Source organism: Miniopterus natalensis, chromosome 2 (genome assembly GCF_054644295.1).
Source record: "Miniopterus natalensis isolate mMinNat1 chromosome 2, mMinNat1.hap1, whole genome shotgun sequence".
Classification (NCBI taxonomy): domain Eukaryota; kingdom Metazoa; phylum Chordata; class Mammalia; order Chiroptera; family Miniopteridae; genus Miniopterus; species Miniopterus natalensis.
The window spans coordinates 168,213,887-168,237,669 of NC_142082.1; the positions used below are offsets into that span (position 1 = coordinate 168,213,887).

Genomic DNA, 23,783 nt, shown 5'->3' on the forward strand with positions numbered 1-23,783 from the left:
CAGCTCTAAACTCACTGCCCCTCCCCTGTTACCCCGTATCCCTTCTCCTTCTTCCTCCTGTTCTTTCTTCTCCCATAACACCCTCTCTTTTTCCTTAGTTTTGACTTAGCTGCCCTCTGCCTTTCTGGTGCGTGGATTTTGCCCCCATGGCCCCTGTCCCTCCGCTTTGCAGCCCCCTTCTCCATTTGCCCTCCCCCCACCAATTCTCCTATAAGGACTGTCCAGTTCCCCTCCCTGGGCTGACTGAGGGAGGGGACCTCCTATCCCTTCTCTTGTTCACTGGAAGATGCCCAGATCCAAGCCCTGTGAGATCCTGCCTGACTTTCGCGCTAGTTTACTTCCTCGCCTGGCTGGAACCACTCACATGCACTCAAAATGTTTATTCCACCTCTTTCTTCCCCTTCCCTTGACTTCTGTCCTACACCTTTCAGGAACTGTGCATTTTTGACAACACAGTTTAACACTCACCAGTGAACGACGACTGGGGAGCCTCAAACTCCCGCAGCACCCTTCCCGGCAGAGTGTGGTTGTCCTGGTTTGTGCTGAGCTCCGTCCTCACCAGCTTTCTCTCTGGTCTACTCCCTGAAGATGTACCGAGTCCAGAGGTGATTCAGGACCAGCAAATTGTTTAAATTCATTTCTGAGCAAGCTTACCCACACCTAACTTTTCCTGCTGGTTCAGAGCATTCAGCCCATGAAATGAAAAGGGAGTGGTGGGGAGAGGCCCAGGTCCTCTGTTGGGGGCTCCATATAGATCTGCTAGAGATTCAAGTTAGAGAAACCCCAGGGCCCCAATGGAGGGCTGTCTAAGCGGTGACGACTAAATGTGGCAAAATGAAAAAAAGAATGACAATGTAATTGGTTTCCCACTTAACTAAATTTATTCTTAAAAAAATCGAGATTATGCTTTTTTTGGTTTTTTTTGAGTGATGGGGAGAGTTTAAAAGAGCATCAATTTTAATGCAATGATGAGACAGCTGACGGTAGCTTTTTGGTTTTTATTTTATTAACATTGTTTAAAATACTTTTACTTTGCAAAATAAAAAGTCGGTTATCCTATGTTGTCTCCCAAATTTGGGGGCATTTTTGCAAGACTGGGAAATCATGTTGTTCAGAAGCTGCCACTTTTCCCAAAGCAGATACAAATGAAGGACTCTCACTCCAAGCCTCCGTCTAGGGTGCCTAGCTGAACTTACCTCCTCAGAGAATGGAGGAGTGGCTGCTAGGTCAGGTGCTGGGGAGACAAGAACAAACAGCACAGACATAGTTTGAAGTTTGCATGTCTCTCATGGAGAACAAAAAAATTGAACAGCAAGTGATAATTGTGTTAAGTGTTATAAGGTGTGTGTATGTGTGTGTGTGTAAGACCTCTCTGAGAAATATTTAAAATGATTACTAAATGATGAGGAAAGGCTCTTTATACAAAGTGTGGGAAGAATATTCCAGGTAGATGACCAGCATCCACAAAGGCCCTCAAGTGAGAAGGAGGTGGCCATGTTCGTGGTCCTAGAAGACACATGGCGTTGGATTGGCAAGAGCAAGAGGATGGTGGTATAAGATAAGGACAGAAAATGAGGGAAGACTGATGTCAAGCCTTGCAGGATGTGCTAAGGAGATTGGATTTTGTTCTAAATACAATGGGAAGCCATAGAAGTTCTTATTTTTAAAATTTTTGTAAAATTTATTTTTTAATGAGGTATATAACTTACCTACAATAAACCACACAGATATTAAACATATAGTTTGTTGAAGTTTGATAAATGTATAAACCTGTTTAGCCACTAAAATAGTAACATGAAGAAATATAGCTAAAAGGCTATTAGAGGAGGTAAAATAAAAACCAAAAACTTGGTTAAACCAGAAGAAGACAGAAAAGAATTAACAATAGAACAAGAAGCAGTGAAGATGACAGATGAATAGCAAAATGGTAGATTTAAACCTAGCCATATGGATAATTACACTAAATGTAAATGGGCAAAACAAAATCCCAATTAAAAATGGAGATTGTCAGATTTGGATAAAAAAGCAAGACCCAACTAGTATGCTGTTTACAAGAGATGCACTTCCAATTTAAAAAGATAGACAGGTTGAAAATAAAAAGATGGAAAAAAATCTTCCAGGCAAATACTAGGAATAAGAAAGCTAGGATGGGTGTAATAAATACAAAATAAATAAATAAATAAAAATAAAAATAGACTTTAAGATGAGGAATATTACCAAAAACAAAGAAGGTAATTTCATAATGATAAAAGAGTAGATTCACTAAGAAAACACAAGAATCCTAATTGTGTGTGCATCAAATAACAGAACTTCTAATACACGAAGCAAAAGTTGACAGAACTGGAGGGACAAATAGGCTTACCCACAATTTTAGTTGGTAATTTTAATGCTTTTTCTCTCAGTGACTGGTTGATCAAGTAGGGGAAAAATCAATATGGGCATAGAAGATTTGGAAAACTATGTGAACTAACTTGACCTAGTTGAAAATGAGAGACCACTACACTCTAAAACTGTAGAACACACATTTTCTCAAACACACAGGGAATTTTTACCTATCTTGACCAAATTCTGCGCCATAAAAATGTTAATAACTGTCAAGAATTTGAAATCATATAGAGTGTATCCTATGACCACAATTAAACTGAAATCAGTAAAAACAAGGTAATATAAATACCCCCCATATTTGCAATTTAAATGAAATACTTTTAAATAATCCATGAATCAAAGAAGAAATCACAAGTGAAAATAGAAAGTATTTTTCTGTAGAGATAATAGTGACTATTCTAGAGACTACAATATGCATCCTTCACTTATCACAGCCTACCTTGACTTAATAATATGTCATTTCATGTATAAGGTACTCTTTTACCTGTACTTTGTGTTATAGTTGTCACATGGTTTACTTCTATATAAGAGATAAATTGTTATTATTTTGCTGCAAACAGTAAATTGTCTTTTATAGAATTTAAGAAAATAACTAAAAATGACATTTTATATTTACCTACATATTTATAATTTTCAGTGCTCTTCCTTCCCGTATATCTGAAATTTCATGTTAAGTAATTTCCCTTTAGCTTGAAAAAGAACTTTTTTTTTTTTTTTTTTTAGCATTTCCTTTAGTGTGAGCCCAATGGCATTACATTTCTCAGATTTCATTGATGTGAAATGTCTTTATTTTGCCTTCATTTAATGAATATAGGATTCTAGGTAGAAAGTTTTTTATTTTATCACTTTTAATATTTTGTTCCATTGTCTTCTGCCTTGTATTATTTCTGATGACAAGTTAGTTGCCATTTTTATGGTTATTTTCCTGTGTGTATCCCCTCTACACCCTTCTTACAGGCTGCTTTTAACAGCTTTTCTTTATCTTTGGATTCCACAAGTTCGAGTATATGCTTCTGAGTAGGCTCCCTCCCTCCCTCCCTCCCTCCCTCCCTCCCTCCCTCCCTCCCTCCCTCCCTCTCTCCCTCCCTCCCTCCCTCCCTCGCTCCTTCCTTCCTTCCTTCCTTCCTCATCCGAGGAGTGAGGATTTTTTCCCCTATTGATTCTAGAGAAAGTGGAAGGGAGGGGTGGGGGCAGAGGGGGACATCAATGTGATAGTCACATCTATTGGTTGCTTCCCACATGTGCCCCAACTGAGAGCAGGGATAGGACCTGCAACCCAGGTACATGCCCTTGACCAAGAAATTGAACCTGCAACCCTCTGGTATGCAGGCCGATGATCTAACCACTGAGCCACACCTGACAGAGCCTGAGTAGTTTTCTCTATATTTTTCTTACTTTGAATTTATGGAGATTCCTGGATTTGTGAATTGATTTTTTTGATCAAATTGGGGGAAAATTCAGCCATTATGTAATTTTTTGGTTTCATTTCCTCTCTACTACCTTTCTGGAACTCTAATTACATGTATATTAGACCACTTGGTACTGTTCTACTGGTTATCGAGCTTCTATATATTTTTTCCAGTCCTTTTTCCTTCCTGTGCTTTAGTTTGGACAATTTCTGTGGATCAGTTTTAAAATTCACTGATCCTTTCTTTTCTGTAGTTAATCCAATCCAGTGAGTTTTTTTTACTAGGTTACCATGTTTCTAGTTCTAGTGTTGCCTTTTTTAAAAAAAAAAAGTCTCCAGGTTGTTAGTGAAATTCCCCATCTCTTTTCCCCATTATATCCATTTTTTCTCTAGACTCTTTAACATATTTATAATAGTTATTTTAAAGTTCCTGTTTGCTGATTGCATTATCAAGGTCATTTGTGTGCCTGTTTCTATTGAGTAATTTTTCTCTTGAGTGTGGATCATTTTTACCCCATTCCTTTGCATGAAATGTTTTACTGTGTGTTAGACATTGCTGGGAGATAGGTTGAAGAGACTCTTAATTCTGCCATTTCCTCTGATGAATTATAAGTTTGTTTCTAACTTAGATTATTGGTGGCTCACTTTGAACTAAAGAAGGCTAGATTTTAAACTACATTAGGGAGGGTCTCTTTCAATATTTCTCTTGGTCCAAGGGTGACACAGTTCTTATAATATATGTCTTAGTTCTAAAACATAGTTCTTAATCCTAAGGTCTGGCTCTTTTGAAATTTCAATGGAAACCTGAGGTGTTTAACTAGTCCCTTCATCTTGGTGGGATTCAGACTGCAAACACTGGCTTCTCTGTGCCGTGTGGGAGCTGAAATTTCTGCTCAGCTCTTTAAGTTTCCACCTGTTGTTTTGTTCCTGGGCTCCTCTTAAGATTCTCTGTATATATATAATTCAGGGCTTAACCAAGGACTTGAAGGGAATTTTATGCAGATTGGTGGTGGTGGTGGGTGGGGCTTCTCCTTTTTGACTTCCTCTCTTTCGAGTGTTTTCCCTTTAGTTTTCAGCTATTCTAGGGGTTTCAAACTCTGTCCTCTAACTCTTCAGGCAAATACAACTTCAGTTTTCTGCTCAAGTTACAGCTGTCCAGTGCCATGCAGAACTGCCTCCTGGGAAAAGCCATTTAAACATGATTCTTTATGGTCTATTATGGTTCCCTCTTTCAAGGATCAAATAACCTATGGTTTACTCTGGTTTTGGCCATCCAGTGTCTTTAAAGAATTGCTTTAAATATTTTGTCAATAATTTAAGTTGTCATCTGCAGGAGAGTCAGTCCAATAAAAGCTACTCTGCCATTACTAGAACCAGAGCTCCATTGAGGGTTTTTAAGCAGAGGAGTAACATGACTAGACTTATATTTTAAGAAAGTCATTCTAGCAAATGTGTGGAGACCTATAGTAGGGGGGCAAGAACAAAGATAGGAAGACAAATTAAGACTATTATCACAGTCCAGTGGTCAATGATGATTGTTTAGACCAGGCGATGACAGAAGACACTGGTCTTGACAAGCAGAAGAGCCTGAGATGCATTTTTGGGAAGATATGGTGATGAGTAGGGGGCAAAAAAAAAAAAAGGGAGAAATCAAAGGTGACTCCCAGATTTCTAGTTTGAGAAATTGGGTAATGAAAGTATTTACTGAGATAGGTAAGATTGAACAGGGATGGGATTTGGGGCAAAAATCAAGTTTTTGGATATAAGTCTTAAGATGACAATAAGTGCACAAGTAAACAAGTGCACTTAAAAGTCTGGAGCTCAGGAAAGAGGTCTAATTTCATAGGTTTCACTGCTAGAACCTGAGCGAGGTATACATCGATGGAGGGAAGAAATGTTATCCAGGGGATTGAGACCTGACAACGGTTAGTTAGAACCGGATGTTGACTTTCTGAACTCAAGGAGAGACGAGAAGCTGGCAAAGTTAGCCTAGTTGTAACTGGGATGTTGTGGGGAGGTGAACTAAGGCTTCTTTTACTCCTGGATACAGGGTTACAAGGAAGAGAAGATCCAAGGTGAATGCTGCTGGAGATGTCTGCCTGTGGCGTGCACCATTCAGCTAAGGGGAGGACAAGTCATGACACTGAAGGTGGGAGCCAATTGAACGCAAGTGTTTCCCTCATATTACCATCTGGTTCCTATTTTGGAATCTTTTCTTCAAGAAAGGGACTAAGTTTGAGTCAATATTGACTTCTTTCTGATTTTGTAAAGAAAAGATAGATAACTTACAGAAGACAAAAAATTGTCTCTCTGATTTAGTTACTTTGTCACTCTTCTTGACAAGTTGGCGTATGGCCCATGATTTGAAGTTGGTTGAAATTTAAGAAGTTTTTCTAGCCTGATGTCTATGAGACTGGAAAGGCAATCAGGGTGCAATAAACTCTGACCTATGAAAGCCAGAATTAACTGGTGGGTTTGGGAGGTGATGATCAGTTCATCTCTAGTTCAGTTATTGATTAGCCAGTTTACCCTCCTAAGTCTTAATTCTTTAAACTTTTAAGTGATCAGAAGAGTTTGGGGATTCTCTACATTTATGTGGCCCTATTCATAATTAATAAGTTGTAAAAGGGCGCCACCTTTCTTGTATATTCTGGGTGTGGAGACTTTATAGATACTGTCGTCTTCTTATTACACAGTCTTCCAAATTGTTTCAAAAACTCCATGGACTCAAGGTCGTGGTTTGAAGTGGCTTTGTAACCAAACACTATCTTCAAATTTACCTTCTTTGGTTTCAGCGCGATGAGATGTTCCAGGATGGCTGTGACAGTCACTTCTGCAAGGTCAATGAGAGAGGAGAGTACATCTGGGAGAAGAGGGTCACAGGCTGCGCCCCCTTTGATGAACACAGATGTCTGGCCCAGGGAGTGAGTAGTCAGAGCTCGGGCCCTGCTTTTCTCTTGACTGTCCCTATCTCTGACTCTAAGAACCGAGTCCTTCTGAGCAGCATACAGTCCAGCTCTGATGTGATTTCCCAGTGTTGAAGGGAGATCTCTGACCTAGTATAAGAATCAATTAAATTATAATATCAATCCTGGTGCACAGACAAAACTCTCTGCACTGTAAGATGCTTTCAAAAATACCTTTCCCTTGGGGGAGACTGAATGTGTGATCCTTGAATGGGAGGTGAGGAAGCAAACTGATTTCCAATCTTCCCTGAGAACGTTGATCCTGATGACTCAATTGGGAGAGAACTCAGAATAATCAAAACTGTTTCAGCCTGGTCAGGTAGGGTGGTCATTCTTCTCACGTTAGTGGTGGGAAAGCACAGTTTACATCTGGGGACTTAAACTCAGGGTCATGAGTCCAGGAATTGGCCTGGGAAGTGACCTGAAAGCTGACCACTATGTACTATTTGTGACTAATCTGGGACTTTGCTGTTTCCTTAAGGGGAAAATCTTGAAAATTCCAGGCACCTGCTGTGACACATGTAAGTATATTACCAATAGCTTGTCCCTTGAAACCCATCAGACCAAGTCCAGGGACTGTTCTTTGGAGTAAGCTTTATTCCAGAAAGATATTTCTTGATCACGGGCCAGTCATTATGTTCGGTCCTACAGGGAATTGCCTCTCCTCCCTGAATGTTCTTAGACTGCCCCCTGCTCGAATCCCCTTTCAAATGCCTGTGAATCAGTCTCATTCCTCTTTCCTCCAAACTCCTCAGTGTCTCCAGCCTCTTACCCTGGCTTTCCCCTCATAGAGTCTTGGGCTGCTTATAGTCCTACCATCAGAGAATATCTTTCTCTCCAGCCAGAGCTCCTTGAAGACAGGCACCGTTGATCCATGATCTTGACAGAGCAGACACTCAGTACACATCTATTCAGTGAGTGTCACACAGCTATCTCAGAGAGGAAGGGAAGCCACCTCTGGCTAGCATTAGACCTACTGTGTGCTGTGGGGCTGCAGAGAACAGAGTCCTCTCCATGACTTATAAGCTGCTCACAAGTGCAGATAACTTTCAGAATCCCAGTGTTAATACTACATTCTCTGAAGATAGAATTACTTCAGAGAATTACTTGCTTGGCCTAATATTTTTTAAGTTTTGTTTTGTTCTGTTTTGGGTTCATAGGCCCATGTTCATTTTTGGGTAGAGAAAGGAAGAGTAAAAACCTGAATACCTTCAGCATGCAATCATTTATTCTTTTCTTAATGGTTTACTCTGACAACCCCTGTAATTGCTCTAACCAATTTGCAGACTGAGGAAACACAGCCCAAAAGCATCTCGTTATATGATTCCTGCCTGAATGGTTTAAGAAAGTGAAGCCAGGAAACCACCAGAGGAGATGAACTCCCTCCAGGCGCACTGCACAAGGAATTTGGTCAAGAGACTGTTATCTGTGCCCTGCCTGGTGTGGCTCAGTGGTTAGAGTGCTGGCCCTTGCACTAGAGGGTCATGGGTTTGATTCCTGGTCAAGGGCACATACTTAGTTTGCGGGTTTGATCCCTGGCCTCAATTAGAGTGCAAGTGCAGGAGGCAACAAATCAATGTCTGTTTGTCTGTCTGTGTGTCTCTCCCCACCCCCTTCCTTCTATTCTCTCTAAAAATCAATGGAAAAAATATCCTTGGGTGAAGATTAACAACAGCAACAACAAAAAGAGACTTATCTGTAAAACTAGCAATAAAGGGCCTTTGTAGGTTCGTGTGTTCAGGAGGCTAAGACCCTTCATGAGGAAAGTAAGTCAGGCTCAGGGATTTAAATCTACAGAGAAAGAATATAGTATGTTGGCCTAAAATAAGTTTTCCTTATTCATCCTCTTAATGTAGTTGGCAGGCTTTCACTTGAAAATGAAATTATTTGGAAGTTGGAAGGCAGGCTAATATGTAGTTAGGGTTGATTTAGATTAGGACCATCCAAGAATGGAGAATTCCCAGTGTTCAGATGGGGAATGGTGAGCTGCCATTAAATCTTAGAATTCTCCATGGTCAGGTAGTGCTCCGATCGGAATGTCACTGACACCTTTATGTAAAGAAGCCCATGCCAGTGACCTGCAGGCGGCTGTTCCTAAAGAGAGGGCTCCACAAGGGCTCCTATGGTTTTCTCGGTCCCCACAGAGGCCGTGAGTGCTGGTATGTGGCCATGACACTGGCCTTTCCTCTTAACCCAAAGGCAGGGATGGATATTAACTATGTTTATTGGCTACTTCATTGCCCATTAGCTCCTGGATACTATTACAAGCATAAGAGGATCCCTGCAGTCATTTTCATTTTTAGAATCTTCAGTTATATAAAAAGCAAGTCTCATCCATCCATATCACCAAAACACAGTGACTCTAGGCTCCCCCTGCAATTAAAATTATACCATTAAGTAAGTTAAACTCGGCAATAACTACATCTCTGAATATGCAGGACCGGGTGAACCAGGATGACATAACTCCCCTCCCCATGGCTGGCTTGGTGATTTGGTTACAGTTTTCCAGGCCCATGAGGGACCTGGGCTAGAGAGTGTTTTACAGGACCCCAGCCAGGCCCGGGTCCCACCTCTCACTTGTCCTTTAGGCGAAGAGCCCGACTGCAAGGATATCACCGCGAGGCTGCAGTACGTCAAAGTGGGAAACTGTAAGTCCGAAGAACAAGTGGACATTCATTACTGCCAGGTAAGGGTCCCCGGCTTCAGTGAGGCCTAAGTGGGGAGGGGAGTCTCCTTGTTTGGGGATAGCCTCTTAGTTACATTTCAGAAGGATCTGGAAAGTTCCCAGGGAGGAGAAGTGAAAAGAACTGGAAGCATTTTATGTTAAAGCAAATGTTTTATTCAAGCAACTGGGAACTTTTGACCCCAGAAGAAAAAAAATACTGAGGAAGGATGCAAGAAGTCCTTCAAAGAGAACAGAGAGGCGTTTCTGGAAGCGGGGGTGGGAGTGGGGTGGGGGCTGTGTTTCCTGAAGGTGCATCAAACATGCATAGAAACGGCAACTAGAGGAATCTGGGCGTGGTGGTACCATAAGGACAGGGGACATTTCCGACTTCCCTGAGATTGCCTTGCTGTCCTGGGTTTCCGGGGGAGGCCACACCTGCTGTGCTTGTGCTTGGAGGAGGGCAGGTGGGGGAAGCAGGCTCCCTCAGAGTCCCGTGCACCCCAGGCCTCTCCCCCATCACGACGCCCTGCCCCTCTCTGCCCGCTGCAGGGTAAATGTGCCAGCAAAGCCCTGTACTCCATCGAGACAGAGGACGTGCAAGACCAGTGCTCCTGCTGCTCCCCGATGCGGACGGAGCCCATGCAGGTGCCCCTGCGCTGCACCAACGGCTCCATCGTCTACCATGAGGTCCTGAACGCCATGCAGTGCAGGTGCTCCCCCAGGAAGTGCAGCAAGTGAGGCCACTGCCGAGGACACTCGCTGCCCCCTGCCCTGCCCTGCCCTGCCCTGCCCTGCCCTGCCCTGATGGGCCCGAGTGCTGCTCAGGCCTTTGTATGCTCTGTTTTCGTGCCCTCCTGGGCCCACAATAAAGGCCAGTCTCTCACCTTGCAAACGGCTGATGTGATGGCTCACTGTGTCTTCCAGGGACAGATGACAACTGTAGGCTGGGTGGGTTCAGAGACTGGTTCTGAAGGAGAAAGCCCAGCTCCACCTGAAAATACGCCAGCCGCAGGGTCTGTGGGAGGCACTGCCAGCCTGGGAAAGAGTGAGGCCTTGGCCTCCATGCAGAGCACAGGGGGAGGAGAGTGTGGGGCAGGTGTGGGGCGGGCCTTCTCAGAAACTCAGCCCAGTGGCTTGAAGTAAAAGGGATTTGCTCAGGAGCACTTGGTTCTCCAGTCTCTGAAACGGGGGCTCTGAGCAGAGCAGAAAGGTGGGCCCTGGAGCCAAGCTCCTGCTGAGACAGACGTGGCTATCGCCAGCATGGCTGATGTTATGGAGAAGTGGTTTGGCCGGGTGTGCAAGGGTTTCTCTGGGCCCTTAGCTAAGTTCTTGTGTCCCTTGTGTGGCCCCTGAGGGAGGGAGAGGGGCTGGGACTGAGGAACTGCAGATGGGGTGCTGGCAGGTACAAGAACATGGTCCCATCCACACAGGTCAGCCATGGTCCATGAGCCCCAGACTTGGGGACAGGCCTGGGCTGCACAGAAGGCCCTTCTTCTCCTGTGTGGCTTCACCTAAGCTCCTTAGCAGTTCTCAGACTTAGTTTCCTTATCTGGAAAACAGGAACGTGAGTCTTATTTGTAGGGCTGGGAGGAAAAAATAAACCGGAAACTCTGGGGTAACTGTAATTGCTCTATAATAATGTAAGAAGTGACAGGAATAAAAATGGGAAGAAGCGTCTCTCCCATCAGCATCAGGGCATTTTCTTTGTTCTGTGGGTGAGGAGCTGGGCTTCTTCCAGGCTGTGTGCTGGTGCCAAGGCCTGCCTGCTTCAGGCTTCCTAGTGGAAGGGAAAGAGGTGCAGACAACACCGAACCTCACCAGTCCCAGATCCCTAAGTGGGCTATCGCTCTCAAAGAGAGCTTATCTTTCCTTAAAATTTATGAAAAAAGTTTACCTGGCAAGACAATGGAAACTCTAACTGGGGAGAGAATACCCATGAGAATGAAGGGAAGGTCTAGACATGTGACAGGAATTTGATGGAGAATTGATCTTCATTCTAGATCCTTCTACAAAAATATGTTTTTATTGATTTTAGAGAGAGAGGAAGGGAGAGGGAGAGAAACATTGATGTGAGGGAGAAACATCAATTAGCTGCCTCCTGCATGCCCCCTAGTGGGGATGGAGCCTGCAAACTGGGCATGCACCTTGACAGGGAATGGAACCAGCAACCTCTTGGTGCACATGGGATGACACCCAACCAACTGAGCCATACCGGCCTGGGCTCCAGATCCTTTTAACACAAGAGAGACTCAACTCATTGAAAGGATGATGGAGCTGGAAAGGATTTAGACATCATCTAATCTGCTGCCCCTCCCTTGCCCCTTTACTGAAGATGAAAGCAGCTCAGAGAACTCCAGTGACTTGCCAAAGGTCACACAGCTTCTGGGTGGTAGGGCCAGTTCAGAACTCACGTGCCTTCACAGGTCCGCAAGAACTCCAGGGCAGTCCACCAGAGCCACCCCATCCTGTTACTTACCGATTCAGCCCTTGCAATCCTGGGAACCAATAACTGCTGCATTTCGAGGTCTCAACCATGTTCATTACCTCTGGGGACCGACCTCAAGGGATTATACAGTATAGGCAAATGGTATGGATTGTGTTAAATAGGTTTGGTGAGGAATTCAGTAGGGTAGAGGGAAGGAAGAATGGATAGAAGTTTTATGTAACTGTTCAATAATTCAAAGATTGTCATCTCTCCATCCATCACCCTGCCTCCAACATTGAGCAGCCTCTAAGGTCTCTCTGTGGGAAACCAGATCCAGTGCAGGGCATTACCTGTCTCTCTCCTGACTGATCGCCTAACACTCTACCTGGGAATGAGGTGTTATTGGAGGCATCAGCCTCTACTGAGACTCAACAAAGAGGCTGTCTCTTTAGCCTAAGGTGTCAATTTTCCAACCGCCTGACCCTCCATAGCCTGAGTTTCTCCTCCTACTTACTGATATGACAATTCACTGTACAGAAAAGATCTGAATCAGAAAGGCGGCATGTTTTGATTTAAAAAAAAAAAAAGGCGGGGGGCAGGGTTAAAAGGATGCAGAAAGAGAAACGGGTAGAGGTCGTGGGGGTGTCTCACAGCCCTCCCTCACTCCACAGGTCTTCCAAGACCAGGGACTTTCTCTTTTGTTCACCCTCAGACTGGAGGAGACAGTCCCCCAGGTGAGAGTTTTAGGGGGAGTGTGAGGAGGGAATATACAGGGGCTAGGGGATAAAAAAGTGCTGGAGGGAGAGAGGAAAGAGAATGGATAAAGGAACTATGGTGGAAACTTTTCCACTGGTCTTCCCATTGAAAAGACATGAAGACAGTCCCTGGAAGCAAATAGGGAGGGGCCATTGTTCCGGAGACAAAGAAGCCCAATGGCAGTGTTTTGAGCTCAGGCTCTGGAGCAGGCTGCCCACTTTGGGCCCGAGGCATACCCTTAGGGGCAAGTTGCTTGACCTTTTTTTATACTGCAGTCTCCTCATTGGTAAGATGGGTGTACTAGCAGTAACTGCCTCAGAATTGCCCTTGGCATTAAATAGTTACTGCGGGTAAAGGTTGCCGGGGGAAGAGGAAGTCCTGTGTGATAAACATTAGTCACGATTACTCCTAGTGAGCAGAATAAAGCCCGGGATTGGGACCTGAAACCTCTGGTTTTCCTTCTGCTCTGCCCCTAGCTCATTCTGTGTGGTCTGCTCCCCGTTACTGCCGCAGGCTCCTCCTATAAAGTGGGGAGATAACATGCTTCACACTGAAAGGTCAGTGGTCATAAATAGCACACTTGACTTCAACACCACTCGTTTGCATTAAGGAACTTGTTTAGCTCCAGGGCATCTTGGAAGCATAGATTCCATCCTCCCCAACGGCTTCTTGGAAGCTGGAAGGGCCCTTTGGAAGCCGTTTCTTCCATCCCTTTGCCCATGGCCAGGTACCTAAGTGTTGCAGAGAGACGGCATCCTCTGGTTCTTTGGGACAGGCTTCCACAGTGTCCCTCCTCAACCCTGTCCCAAGCCTCACCCGCAAGCTCACCTACAACCTGCAGCCCCTCTTCGTGTCCAACCTGTCCCTTGTGTCCCTATTCCTTGACTCCTGCTCCTTTTAGTCTAGAAAAGGTGGGGACAGCTGGTGGTGGGTCGAGGGAAGGAAGATGCTCCCCTCCCCCCCCCCTTTTCCCTGGACCCAGTGGTGGGAAGGAGGCTTTGCCGGTGGGATTGGAAACTAATCAGCCAGAAGGTTCACGAGATAATCCGGCTGAATATTCACGCCCGGCCCCGGCTAGGAGGCACCTCTCCCGCCGAGGCGAGTGGGCTGTTTTGCCCCCCAGCTCCACTAACCGGGTGCCCCGGACCCAACCCTCCCGCGGACGCGCTCTCTCCTCCACGTGGCACCGCAGGCTGGCGCCGGGGGCAGCGGGACAGCCGCTCGCCTCCCGCAGGCGGCACGGTGCTTGGGGAGGAGGCGGCGGCAGGCGAGGGGCGGGCACGTCCAGACCCAGCTGAGCCGAGATGGAATTAGCCCAGCAGCCAAATAAGCCTGTCCAGCTGCGAGCCAACAGCGGGGCAGTCCGGGTTTTGGCGTCCTGTGTGCCAGCGCCATGGCCACCCCCAGGCTGCAAGGTGAGTCTTTTCCGCTGGGGACCCAGGTCCTGGACGTGGGACAAGTTGTGGGAGGGAGAGGGACTGCGGGTGAAGGACACCCATCTTAACTCCTACCCTTCCGGACCGGTGACCTCAAGTGAACCCGGACAGAGGATGGTGAGGGGAGCTGATCCCTTTTCCCTCGGGGTAGGGGAGCAGAGGGGAGCCTGAGCGATTTCTGAGTTTTATCAGGGAGAGAAAAAGTTGGACTAGAGGCAGAGGGTTGGAGCAGGGGCTTTTTTGGTGATGGACTAAGGATTCCTGCCTCAGCTAGCTTGCCCCTCCCTGTTACAGGTTGTTGTATGCTTAGTGTTGAGGGTAGCAATCACCTATCAGAGTTTAATTCAGAATCAGTCTGCTGAAGACAGAGGTTCGGATTCACCCCCAGCAAATCTGACTTTGGGGTCCCTGGAGTGTCTCTCCAGTTTCAGGAAGTCTCCTCCAGCCCCCAGGAAGGGTGTTTGCAACTCAGGGTGCAGGGAACCTGGGGCATCTTTCCCAGGTGTTTTTCTTAGAAGTAAAGCAAATTGAAGTGGAGTTTGGGGGAGGAGGGCATTATCTGCTTCACCTCCCAAATTATCCTGAGCAGACAGGTGCGCTAGGGCAGGGTTGATCTGGCCTGGAACAAGGATTTTGTTGGGTGACTTGTTTCTAGTAGTTCTTGAGAGAGGCATGAAGTGGGAGGTGCCCACTCCAGTGGCATGAACAATAAGCTGAAGGGACTGGAAGGTGGTATCACTCATAGTTCTTTGTGAGCAGGTATGGAGAGATACCTCCAGGAACCATGTGGACCGTGGTCCAGGACAGAAGGTCCTATTGAACAAGTTTAGTTCTAAATCCAAAGGCAAGTGACAGGTGGAGGGAGAATCTTAGAAAACATTGAGGCCCTCTCAGAGAGCTGCGATACTCTGGGTTCTTCCACTTGCCTGGACTTTGTGCTTGGAGCCAGACATCAGAGCTCTTTCCCAGCTGTCTATCACCCCCCAGCTGCTGGACATCCAGCGCCCATTTGCTTCTCTCGCTGTGTTTTGCCACGCACCCGTCATTTTGGGGAGCCAAGGACCTGATATGATCCTTTCCAGCAACCTCCTATTCTCTGAATTGCCTCTGTGTGGGAACCTGGGCCACTTTTCTGGCTGATTGAAGAGGCTGTGTGAGGGGTAGGGTGGGTTCCAAACACCAACCCCAGGTTCTGGTCCAGTTTCCTTCTCTGCCATCTTCCATGTGGGGTAAGGCTGGAGGGCCAGAGGCATTGGGGCCTAAAGTGGAACTTGCCTATCATTTTCTCTAACGAGTCCACCTGAATGCCCAATACTGTGCTCAGCGCTGGACTTGAAAAGATCAAGAAAGGCACACACCTGCCTGTCCAGACCTTACGTTCTAGATTCTTGGTACCCTAAGATGATCTGAATACTTTAGCAGTTGCATGCACTGTTATTGGATATAGGAAGGAGGAATTGGGGCCAAGCATGGGCTTGTTTGGGCCACAGCAATGAAATTAGCCCCGTCCGTACTGCTGGTACTTAAGATGTACTAGAGGTCTTTCTTTGGCTCCTACCGACAACCTTGCCCTTCCTTCAGAAACTTTAAGAAAATAATTTATTTCTGTCTGGCTGACAGTACTCCATCTAGGTTAACTTCTGAAACTGCTAAAGGATGGCAGTTCTCAGCTGATGTCAGACCCTCCTTCTGTTTAGCAAATGTGAGACTAAAGCACACTATTAACCTTCGGACTTGCTCACTGGTTAAGGAATAAATCCCACTTTCCCTGATGCCAGCTTTTTATAAACAAATTAAAATTAGCTTTTTAAAAAAAAGAAAATAATTATACATGTTCACTGTGAGGAAAATAAAATACAAATACAAAAAATAATAATAAGAGTTACCTGTTTTTAATATTTTGGTAGTTATTCTTTGCCCTAATTGATTTTTAATCCATCATGATTTTTGCCTATATCAGTTTTTATTTATTTATTATTTATTAGTCATCAAACATTTTAGAAGAAAGGAAAACTCAGACACAATAAAACTTAAAACAAGGATAAATTAACAATTGTCAAATAATGAAGGATGGGAGCATATTATTATATCACAAGACCTAGACTAAGAATAGGTACTGTAATGGAGTAAAAATTTATCTATGAGCTTCCTGACAGGCAGGCCAGAGAAGAGACAATAAGTTACGTGGACCTCATTGTCTAATAAAAGGAGACGAGTTCATCAACATTAAATTTTAAGAAGAATATCACAGTGGTATTTGTGATATTTATGTAAGATGTCACCCAACATAATGAGCTATAGTTTTAGTAACCGTTTTTTAGAAAGTGTATTATTTGTCACATGAGAATCTATTATATTGTATCTGATTTTGTTTTAAAAGGGTGTTTCTTTTATTCTTTTCTGGTTCATTCTACCCTATTTTTTTTAAAATGCTGTTTGCAAACCGTTCGATAACCAATTAATGAGATAAATCTCTAATTTGAGACTTAGTGGCTTGCAGCATATAGGAAATTCAGGAGCTTATATGCATATATGTATAACCCATAGACACAGACAATAGTGTGGTGAAGGCCTAGGGGGCCGGGCAGGATAGAGGGGGTCAATGGGGGGAAAAAGGGGACATCTGTAATACTTTCTGCAGTAGAGATAAATTTTTAAAGACTCAGTTGCTAATCATCATTTTGGAGCAGTGGCCCTCAATCTCCTTTTCCTCCCCTGTGTAAGAAAGGGCTCTAAGACACACCCATCACGACTGGTACTTATTCAAGTCTCCATGTTATCATTTCCCTTCAGCCTAAAGAACATCCTTTACTATCTCTCGAAGTGTTCTTCTGGTACCAGATCCTCTCAGCTTCTGTTGTTTTGATAAATGTCTTTATTACACCCTCATTTTTTAAAATCCTCACTGGAGGATATTTTTTACATTACTTTTCAGAGAGAGTCGGGGGGGGGAGGGGCGACGAGAGAGGGGGAGAGAGAGAGAGAAACTTCCATGTGAGAGAGACACAGTGATTGGTTGCCTCTCGCACAGCCCTGACCTGGGTTGGGGATCGAGCCTGCAACCCAGGTATTTGCCCTTGACTAGAATTGAATCCAAGACCCTTCAGTCCATAGGCTGACACGCTAACTACTGAGCCAAACGGGCTAGGGCTCACCCTCATTTTTTATTTATTTATCTTTATTGTTGAAAGTATTATAAATGTCCCCTTTTGCTGCCCATCGATCCCTTCCCCCCTGTACCACTCCCCCTAGGCCTTCACCACACTATTGTCTGTGTCCGTGGGTTATGCATATATGCATATAAATTCTTAGGTTAATCTCTCCCCACCCACCCCTGCCTTCCCTCTGAGATCCCTCAGTCTTTTCCATGCTTCTATGTCTCTGGATCTATTTTGTACATCAGTTTCTTTTGTTTATTACATTCCACATATAAGTGAGATCATCTGATACTTGTCTTTCTCTGACTGGTTTATTTTGCTTAGCATAATACTCTCCAGGTCCCACCATTCTCTCTCAAAGGGTAAGGGGTCCTTCTTTTTTACAGCTGCATAGTATTCCATGGTGTAAATGTCCGCGAAGGTGCTTGATATGATTTCAGTCTTCTTGAACTTGTAGAGACTTGTTTTGTAACCTAACATGCGGTCTGTCTTTGAGAGTGTCCCATGTGCACTTGAGGACAATGCATATTCCACAGCTCTTCACCCTTGTTTTTGAATGATAATTTCATTGGATGCACGCAGAATGATGGGTTGGCAGTTATTTTTTTTCTTTCAGCACTCTAGGTGTCACTTCATTGATTTTCATTGTTCTGATGAGGTCTGCCTTAATTCATATTTTTATTTTATTCTTTTGTTCATGTATAATACCTTTTTAATCTGGTAGTTTTCAAGATTTTATTTTTATTTTTGGTTTTGAGCAGTTAGATGATTGTATATGGATCTAGTTGTGATTTTCTTTGCTTGTTTTTTTTTTGCTCAATTTTTCTGACCTTGAATCTGGAAGTTACTGTATTTTATCAAATTTTGGGAGGATTTCGGCCACTATTTCTCCCTTTATTCTTCTGCTCTATTTTCATTCTCTTCTATTTCTGGAACACCAATCACATGTATTTTAGACTGTTTGATATTGTCCCATCAGTTCCTGAGGCTCTGTTAAGTATTTTTTCAATCTTTAGTCCTCTATTTTCTACATTGGATCATTTCTAATGATCTATCTTTTACTTCATTGATCCTTTCTCTTGCCTTCTCCAGTTGCTGTTAAGCTCACTCAATGAAGTTTTCTTTTTAGTTATTATAATTTTCAGTTCTAGGAATTCCATTAAAAAACACACACAGCTTTATTGAGATATAATCACATACCATAAAATTTGCCCTTTAGAAGTGTACAGTTCAGTGCTTTTTATTACATTTACAGAGCTGTGCAACCACTCTCTAATTTTAGACCACTTTCATGACCCACAAAGAAACCTCGTACTCACTGGCAGCCTTTCACCTTTCCCCCGACCCTCTAAAGCCTGGCAACTGCTAAACTACCTTCTGTCTCCATGGACTTGCCTGTCCTGGACATTTTATATAAATGGTTTATGTGTCTGGGTTCTTTCACTTAGAATAATGTTTTCAGTGTTTAGCCATATTATAGCATGTATATGTTCTTCATTTCTTTTTATAGCTGAATAATACTCCCTTGTGTGGATATACCAGGTTTGTTTATCCATTTATCAGTTGATGGACATTTGAATTTCCACTTTTTGCTACTGTAAATAATGCTATTAGGAGCTTTCAAGTACAAGGTTTTGTGTGTACAAAGGTTTTTATTTCTCTTAAGTATATACCTAGGAATGGAAATGCTGGGTCATGTGGAAACTCTATGTTTAACTTTTTCGGGAACTGCCAGACTATTTTCCAAAGAGCTGCACCATTTTACATTCCTACCAGTAGTATATGAGGGTTCAAATTTGTCCACAATTTCACTGACATTTGTTATTGCTCTTTTTGGTTATAGACATCCTAGTGGGTAGAAAGTGGTATCTCATTGTGGTTTTGATTTGCATTTCCTTAATGACTAAAAACATTTTTTCCATGTGCTTATTGGTCATATGTATATCTTCTGTGGAGAAATTCTGCTCAGATCCTTTGCTCATCTTTAGGTTATTTATCCTTTTATTGTTGGGTTATAAAAGTTCTTTATATATTCTGGATACAAGTCCCTTATCTGTTATATGACTTAGGAGTATTTTCTCCCATTCTGTATTTTCACTCTATTAATGGTGTCTTTTGAATCATTTATAATTTTGATAAAGGCCAATTTGTCCATTTTTTAATTATTTGTGCTTTTGGTATAATAGCTAAGAAATCATTGCCCAACCCAAGGTTATGAAGATTTACTTCTATGTTGTCTTCTAATACTTTTACAGTTTCAGCTATTGCATTTGAGTTTATAATCAATTTTGGAAAAGTTAATTTTTATGTATGGTGTGAGGAAAGGTCCAACTTCATTCTTTTGCATGTGGATATCCAGTTGTCCCAGTACTATTTCCCCATTTCTTTCCCTACTTCTTGTTACCCTTGTTGAAATTTAAGACTTATTTATGGAATCCCAGTTCTGTTGATTGGTCTATATGCCTATCCTTATATCAGTGCCACAGTGGCTTTGTGGTAAGTTTTGAAATCAGCAAGTAGGAGGACAATTACGTTAGTTTTTGTTTATGTTTGTAGTTTCTATTTCTCTACACTCATTAAAAATGTACTTATCTTTACTATTAAAACATATTTATGTTAGCTGCTTTTATGTTTTTGGGCTTTGTTGAGATCAGTGTGTGTGTGTGTGTGTGTGTGTGTGTGTGTGTGTGTGTGATCAAGTCCTATTTATTTTAGACACATAAACAGTGGAACTAGGAAGAAGTGATGAGAACAAGATGCCTGTCCCCTGGACAGGGCCAGATCCAGTGCAGGCTCTGTCTGTGTGCATGACCAGGTCCAACCCAGCGGCCTTAACCAGCTCTTTCCCGTGAGGACAACCTGATGTGAATCTTCCGTGTGGGTGGGGGTGGGGTAAATTGGCTCCTGGTCCCTCTGGACTAGGTGAAAAAAGCCAGAGGGGCTGATATCAGTTTTTATTGTTTGCTTTGTGAACCCTCCCATGGGCCACTTATTCTGGTTCCTTTGCATGTCTAGTACATGTTGATGGCACAATGGACATTGCGAGTGATGTAACATTATCTTCTTCTCTGGAGGGTTAAACAACTAAAAAAGTTTTTTTCTGGTAGCTGGCAGTTTAGTTACTGGCTGATCTGATTTAGGTTTGGTTGCTACTTTGTTAGGATATATTTGTGGAAATTCCAAGGTCTTTTCCAAGATTCTATAACTTGGTAAGATTTAACTTCCCCTCTCTGTCTCCCGTATTGATCTTTTCAAGACTTGCCCTTAGGATTTTTTAGGAACAGCCTAAAATAAACTTTTCTCTAGTGTGTGGTTCTTACTCTTAAAATGAGTCCCCTGGTGTCTCAGCTGGATGCCTGGAATGTCAGGACATGTAAATGAGGCTGGCATGAAACTTCAACATCTCCCGGCCCTGTTTGACGGCCGGCGTCTCTGTTCTGACCTCAGCGTTGGAGCAGCCTCTCTGATAAGCCTCACGTATCTTACCCTCTGCAGGTGAAGCCTCGCTCTCAGCCGATGACTCACGAAGGATCCCCAAAGAGACATCTGGGAACCTTCCTTCACACAGATTCCTCCCCTCTTGCACTCGACCCCATACTTTCTAGCCATTTTAGCTGCTCCAAACCTTGATCTGCTTCTTTGGTTCAGTGGGCCCTTCTTGCTTTATTTGGACTCCAGCTCCCCAAACCCCACTCACAAACTTGTCCTGATGAGGCTACACTGGTGAGCTTTTCTTCCCTCAGGGATTGCTTTTCTGTGCTGATGGATGTTCAGTGCCTGAAAAGGGTTGACTCATATATTTGTCCTGTTTTATATTTGTTTTGGAAGGATGTCTACCCCAGTATCAGTTATTTTATTATTACTGGAAGCAGAAGTTCTTGTCAGCAAGCTTTTCATCAAAAAATATTTTGTCAGCAAACAGTTTCAGATGTAGGTCATTGGCAAGGGTCAGAAATGACAGGACTCTCTAATAATAGAAAGTCAAAAAGGATTCTCATGATCTAGGAAATAATGAAATTGTTTTATTTACTTATTTTTAACAAGAAGTTAAGATCCCAATCTTAATTCTTGTCTTGAGAGAGTTGGACTATGGGACTGCCTGCAGTCATGGCCAAAAGTTTTCTTTAAAAACAATTTTGTTATTGTTCAAAAATACTTAAACTCAACATAATCAAACCTCCAGGATTCTATACTACAGTGTGTAGAAGAGATGACTGCCCAGAAATCCCTCTCTGCTCATCTTTCAGCATTTCATTTTTTAATCCACTCTTTTGCTGAGCATCTACTATGTGCCATGCTGTCATACAGGTAAAAGATAATATCTAATCCCTACTTTTGAGTATCTCTACCTATAGTGTGCAAAAGTGTGAGGGGTTTTAAATCTGTGAGGTTGGGAGAAGTTTGGGAAAGGCTGTGTTGAGCAAGGCCCTGACGTGTGAGCATTTGACGTGGATGGTATCTCAGTGGGTTGATTTTCTGCACCTGTAAGTGGATTTATTTATTATTGTCTACATTTATCATGAAAGGTATTATATTACTTAGGGTATTGCTCAGCTAGCTGCTCTAACAAAGAGACTGAAAAATATATAAGGAGTAAAACACATAATAGTTCACTTCTTTCTAAAGGAAGAGTCTTGGATGGGTAAACAAGTTGGTGAGGTGGATCTTTTCCGCTTGGCTTTTCAGGGACACAGAGTAATGGAGCTTCAGCCAACTTCAACTATGACTTTGAAGGTGGCCCTGAGAGTTGCCATTCCAGTGATCTAAAGGGAGGAAAGAGCATGTAGGAGCATGCAGGAACGTGCATGGGAGGCTTACTAGGGGTCAGGCCTGGAAGTAGCACATATCACTCTGCTCACATTCCTCTGGCTGGAATTCAGCCTCATGGCCATGGAGGTTAGGAAATAGGGTCTAGCTGTGTGTTCAGGAAGAAAAAGAAGAGAACATGGACTTTGCTAAGCAGGTAGTAGCCTGTCATAGGGGCCTATCAAAAATGGTAAGTTTGGTGTGGCATATTTGTATTAAAGTTACAGAGTTACACACTTGTCTTCCTAGGTAGGCTCAAAGATCTTCATGTTTTCAGCACCCAGGACAAGACAGGGAAGGAATGCGGTAAATACTTATTAAATGGTGTTTGAATGAATGAATGAATGAATGAATGAATGAATGAATGAATAGTAAGCTGGTGTGACAGTAGTTAGCCAACAGATTCAGTTACTTCTTTTTTTTTAATATTAAAATTTTTTTAATTCAAGTGATACCTGGCTAGTATAAGTTAGAGAAAGGAGATGAAAACATTGTGAGTCTTCCTTTAAATGTGAAATATATACTTCACCTGTCCTTGAAACCCAAGCAATTTGATTCTCTTGGATACTACCTATGAAATTGATTTCTCCTTGGGGAACTCAATCCTTTTCAGAATTTAAGTATATACCCTTATGAAATTAGTACATTGGGTTAAAGAAAAGAGAAAAAGATAAATTATAAAGATAATATATGAACTAGAGATGTAGTTTCACATTAAAAAATCTTTCTTTCAATAAAAGTTTCATTATGAAGGATTTAACCAAGGTACCTAGTTATGGGACTTGGCTATGATCCTCTGAAGCTGGGTGAAATGATGAACTTCCCCCCAAAGGCTACCTTTTTAAACGTTGCTTTGCAGATGCGTGCAGTGCTAGCATGGTCTTATATACATATCTTGAGGCTCCTCCTGGAATTTCCCATCTCTGTTGTCAATTTAGCCGAACATGCCTGAGTCCCATTTGTTAAGGCAGGTAGACTTGCTTCCAGTTCATCTATAAATTCTATCAAATCATTTAGGCATAAGTTAACTACATTTAATGACATTTAGCATTTGAATTTACCTGGATGGTGTAGTACACATTCCTACTCCCTCCGACTCTCAAGCTGATAGATATTATGACCAAAGATCTAAAGTCCGTTTTAGGAGTCAGGGAGCCAAACCGAAGCTGCGCAAGTGGAGGGTCCTAGCCCTGGTTGAAGCACACAGCACTTCTATGGCCAGTGGGCCTAGCATGGTAAACTAAGCATGGTAGCTTTTTCTTCTTTTCCAGTGACAGGCTTCCCTTTCTTGCTTCTGGGTTCATGCAGCATCCAACTTTTTTTTTTTTTTTTTAAACACCCAGCCAAGGCAAGTCTCTAGTTCTAAACATTTATCTTCACTGTGCTAAATCACATTTTTTTTTTTTTGGTTTTAAGCTAACCTTAAGTTCCCGATGGTTCTCCTTCCTTCTAATATTTTAAGACCTTGTGACTAGATCTGTGCTCACTTTTTTGATTCTGTTAGTGACTCTATAGACCAATGGTCTCAACTCTGGTAGCACAATAGAATCACCCAGACAAATTGAGGTGGAGCCCAGGCATCACAATTAGTGCCTCTTTCTTTCTGGAGCTGAAAGACTGAACCATGGGCTGTGCTCTAATCGTTGGTTGGGGGGAGAAGGTGGGCATGAGGCCCCAGGCAGCTATGATATCTGTGTCAGAGAACAAGCAAAGGGAGCAGCCAGGATGGCTAGTGGGGCCCTGGAGGCACCTTTAGGGCGTGGTGGCTCCTGGATAGT

General features: G+C 43.2%; 2 protein-coding genes across 3 annotated transcripts in view; both read left to right on the forward strand.

Annotated features, from left to right (window-relative positions):
* VWF (von Willebrand factor) overlaps positions 1-10,212 on the forward strand; it is a 120,554-nt gene extending 110,342 nt beyond the window's left edge. Inside the window, exons 48-52 of the mRNA XM_087814830.1 lie at positions 5,844-5,942; positions 6,589-6,717; positions 7,241-7,280; positions 9,348-9,445; positions 9,974-10,212. Of these exons, the coding sequence (XP_087670956.1) occupies positions 5,844-5,942; positions 6,589-6,717; positions 7,241-7,280; positions 9,348-9,445; positions 9,974-10,162 (555 nt within the window). The 3' untranslated portion in view covers positions 10,163-10,212. The remainder of the gene's footprint in view (positions 1-5,843; positions 5,943-6,588; positions 6,718-7,240; positions 7,281-9,347; positions 9,446-9,973) is intronic.
* Positions 10,213-21,028: 10,816 nt separating this feature from the next.
* ANO2 (anoctamin 2) overlaps positions 21,029-23,783 on the forward strand; it is a 273,310-nt gene continuing 270,555 nt past the window's right edge. For both annotated transcript variants that reach the window (XM_087813973.1, XM_087813972.1), the window contains exon 1: positions 21,029-21,040. In XM_087813973.1, coding sequence (XP_087670099.1) covers positions 21,029-21,040 — 12 coding nt within the window. The remainder of the gene's footprint in view (positions 21,041-23,783) is intronic.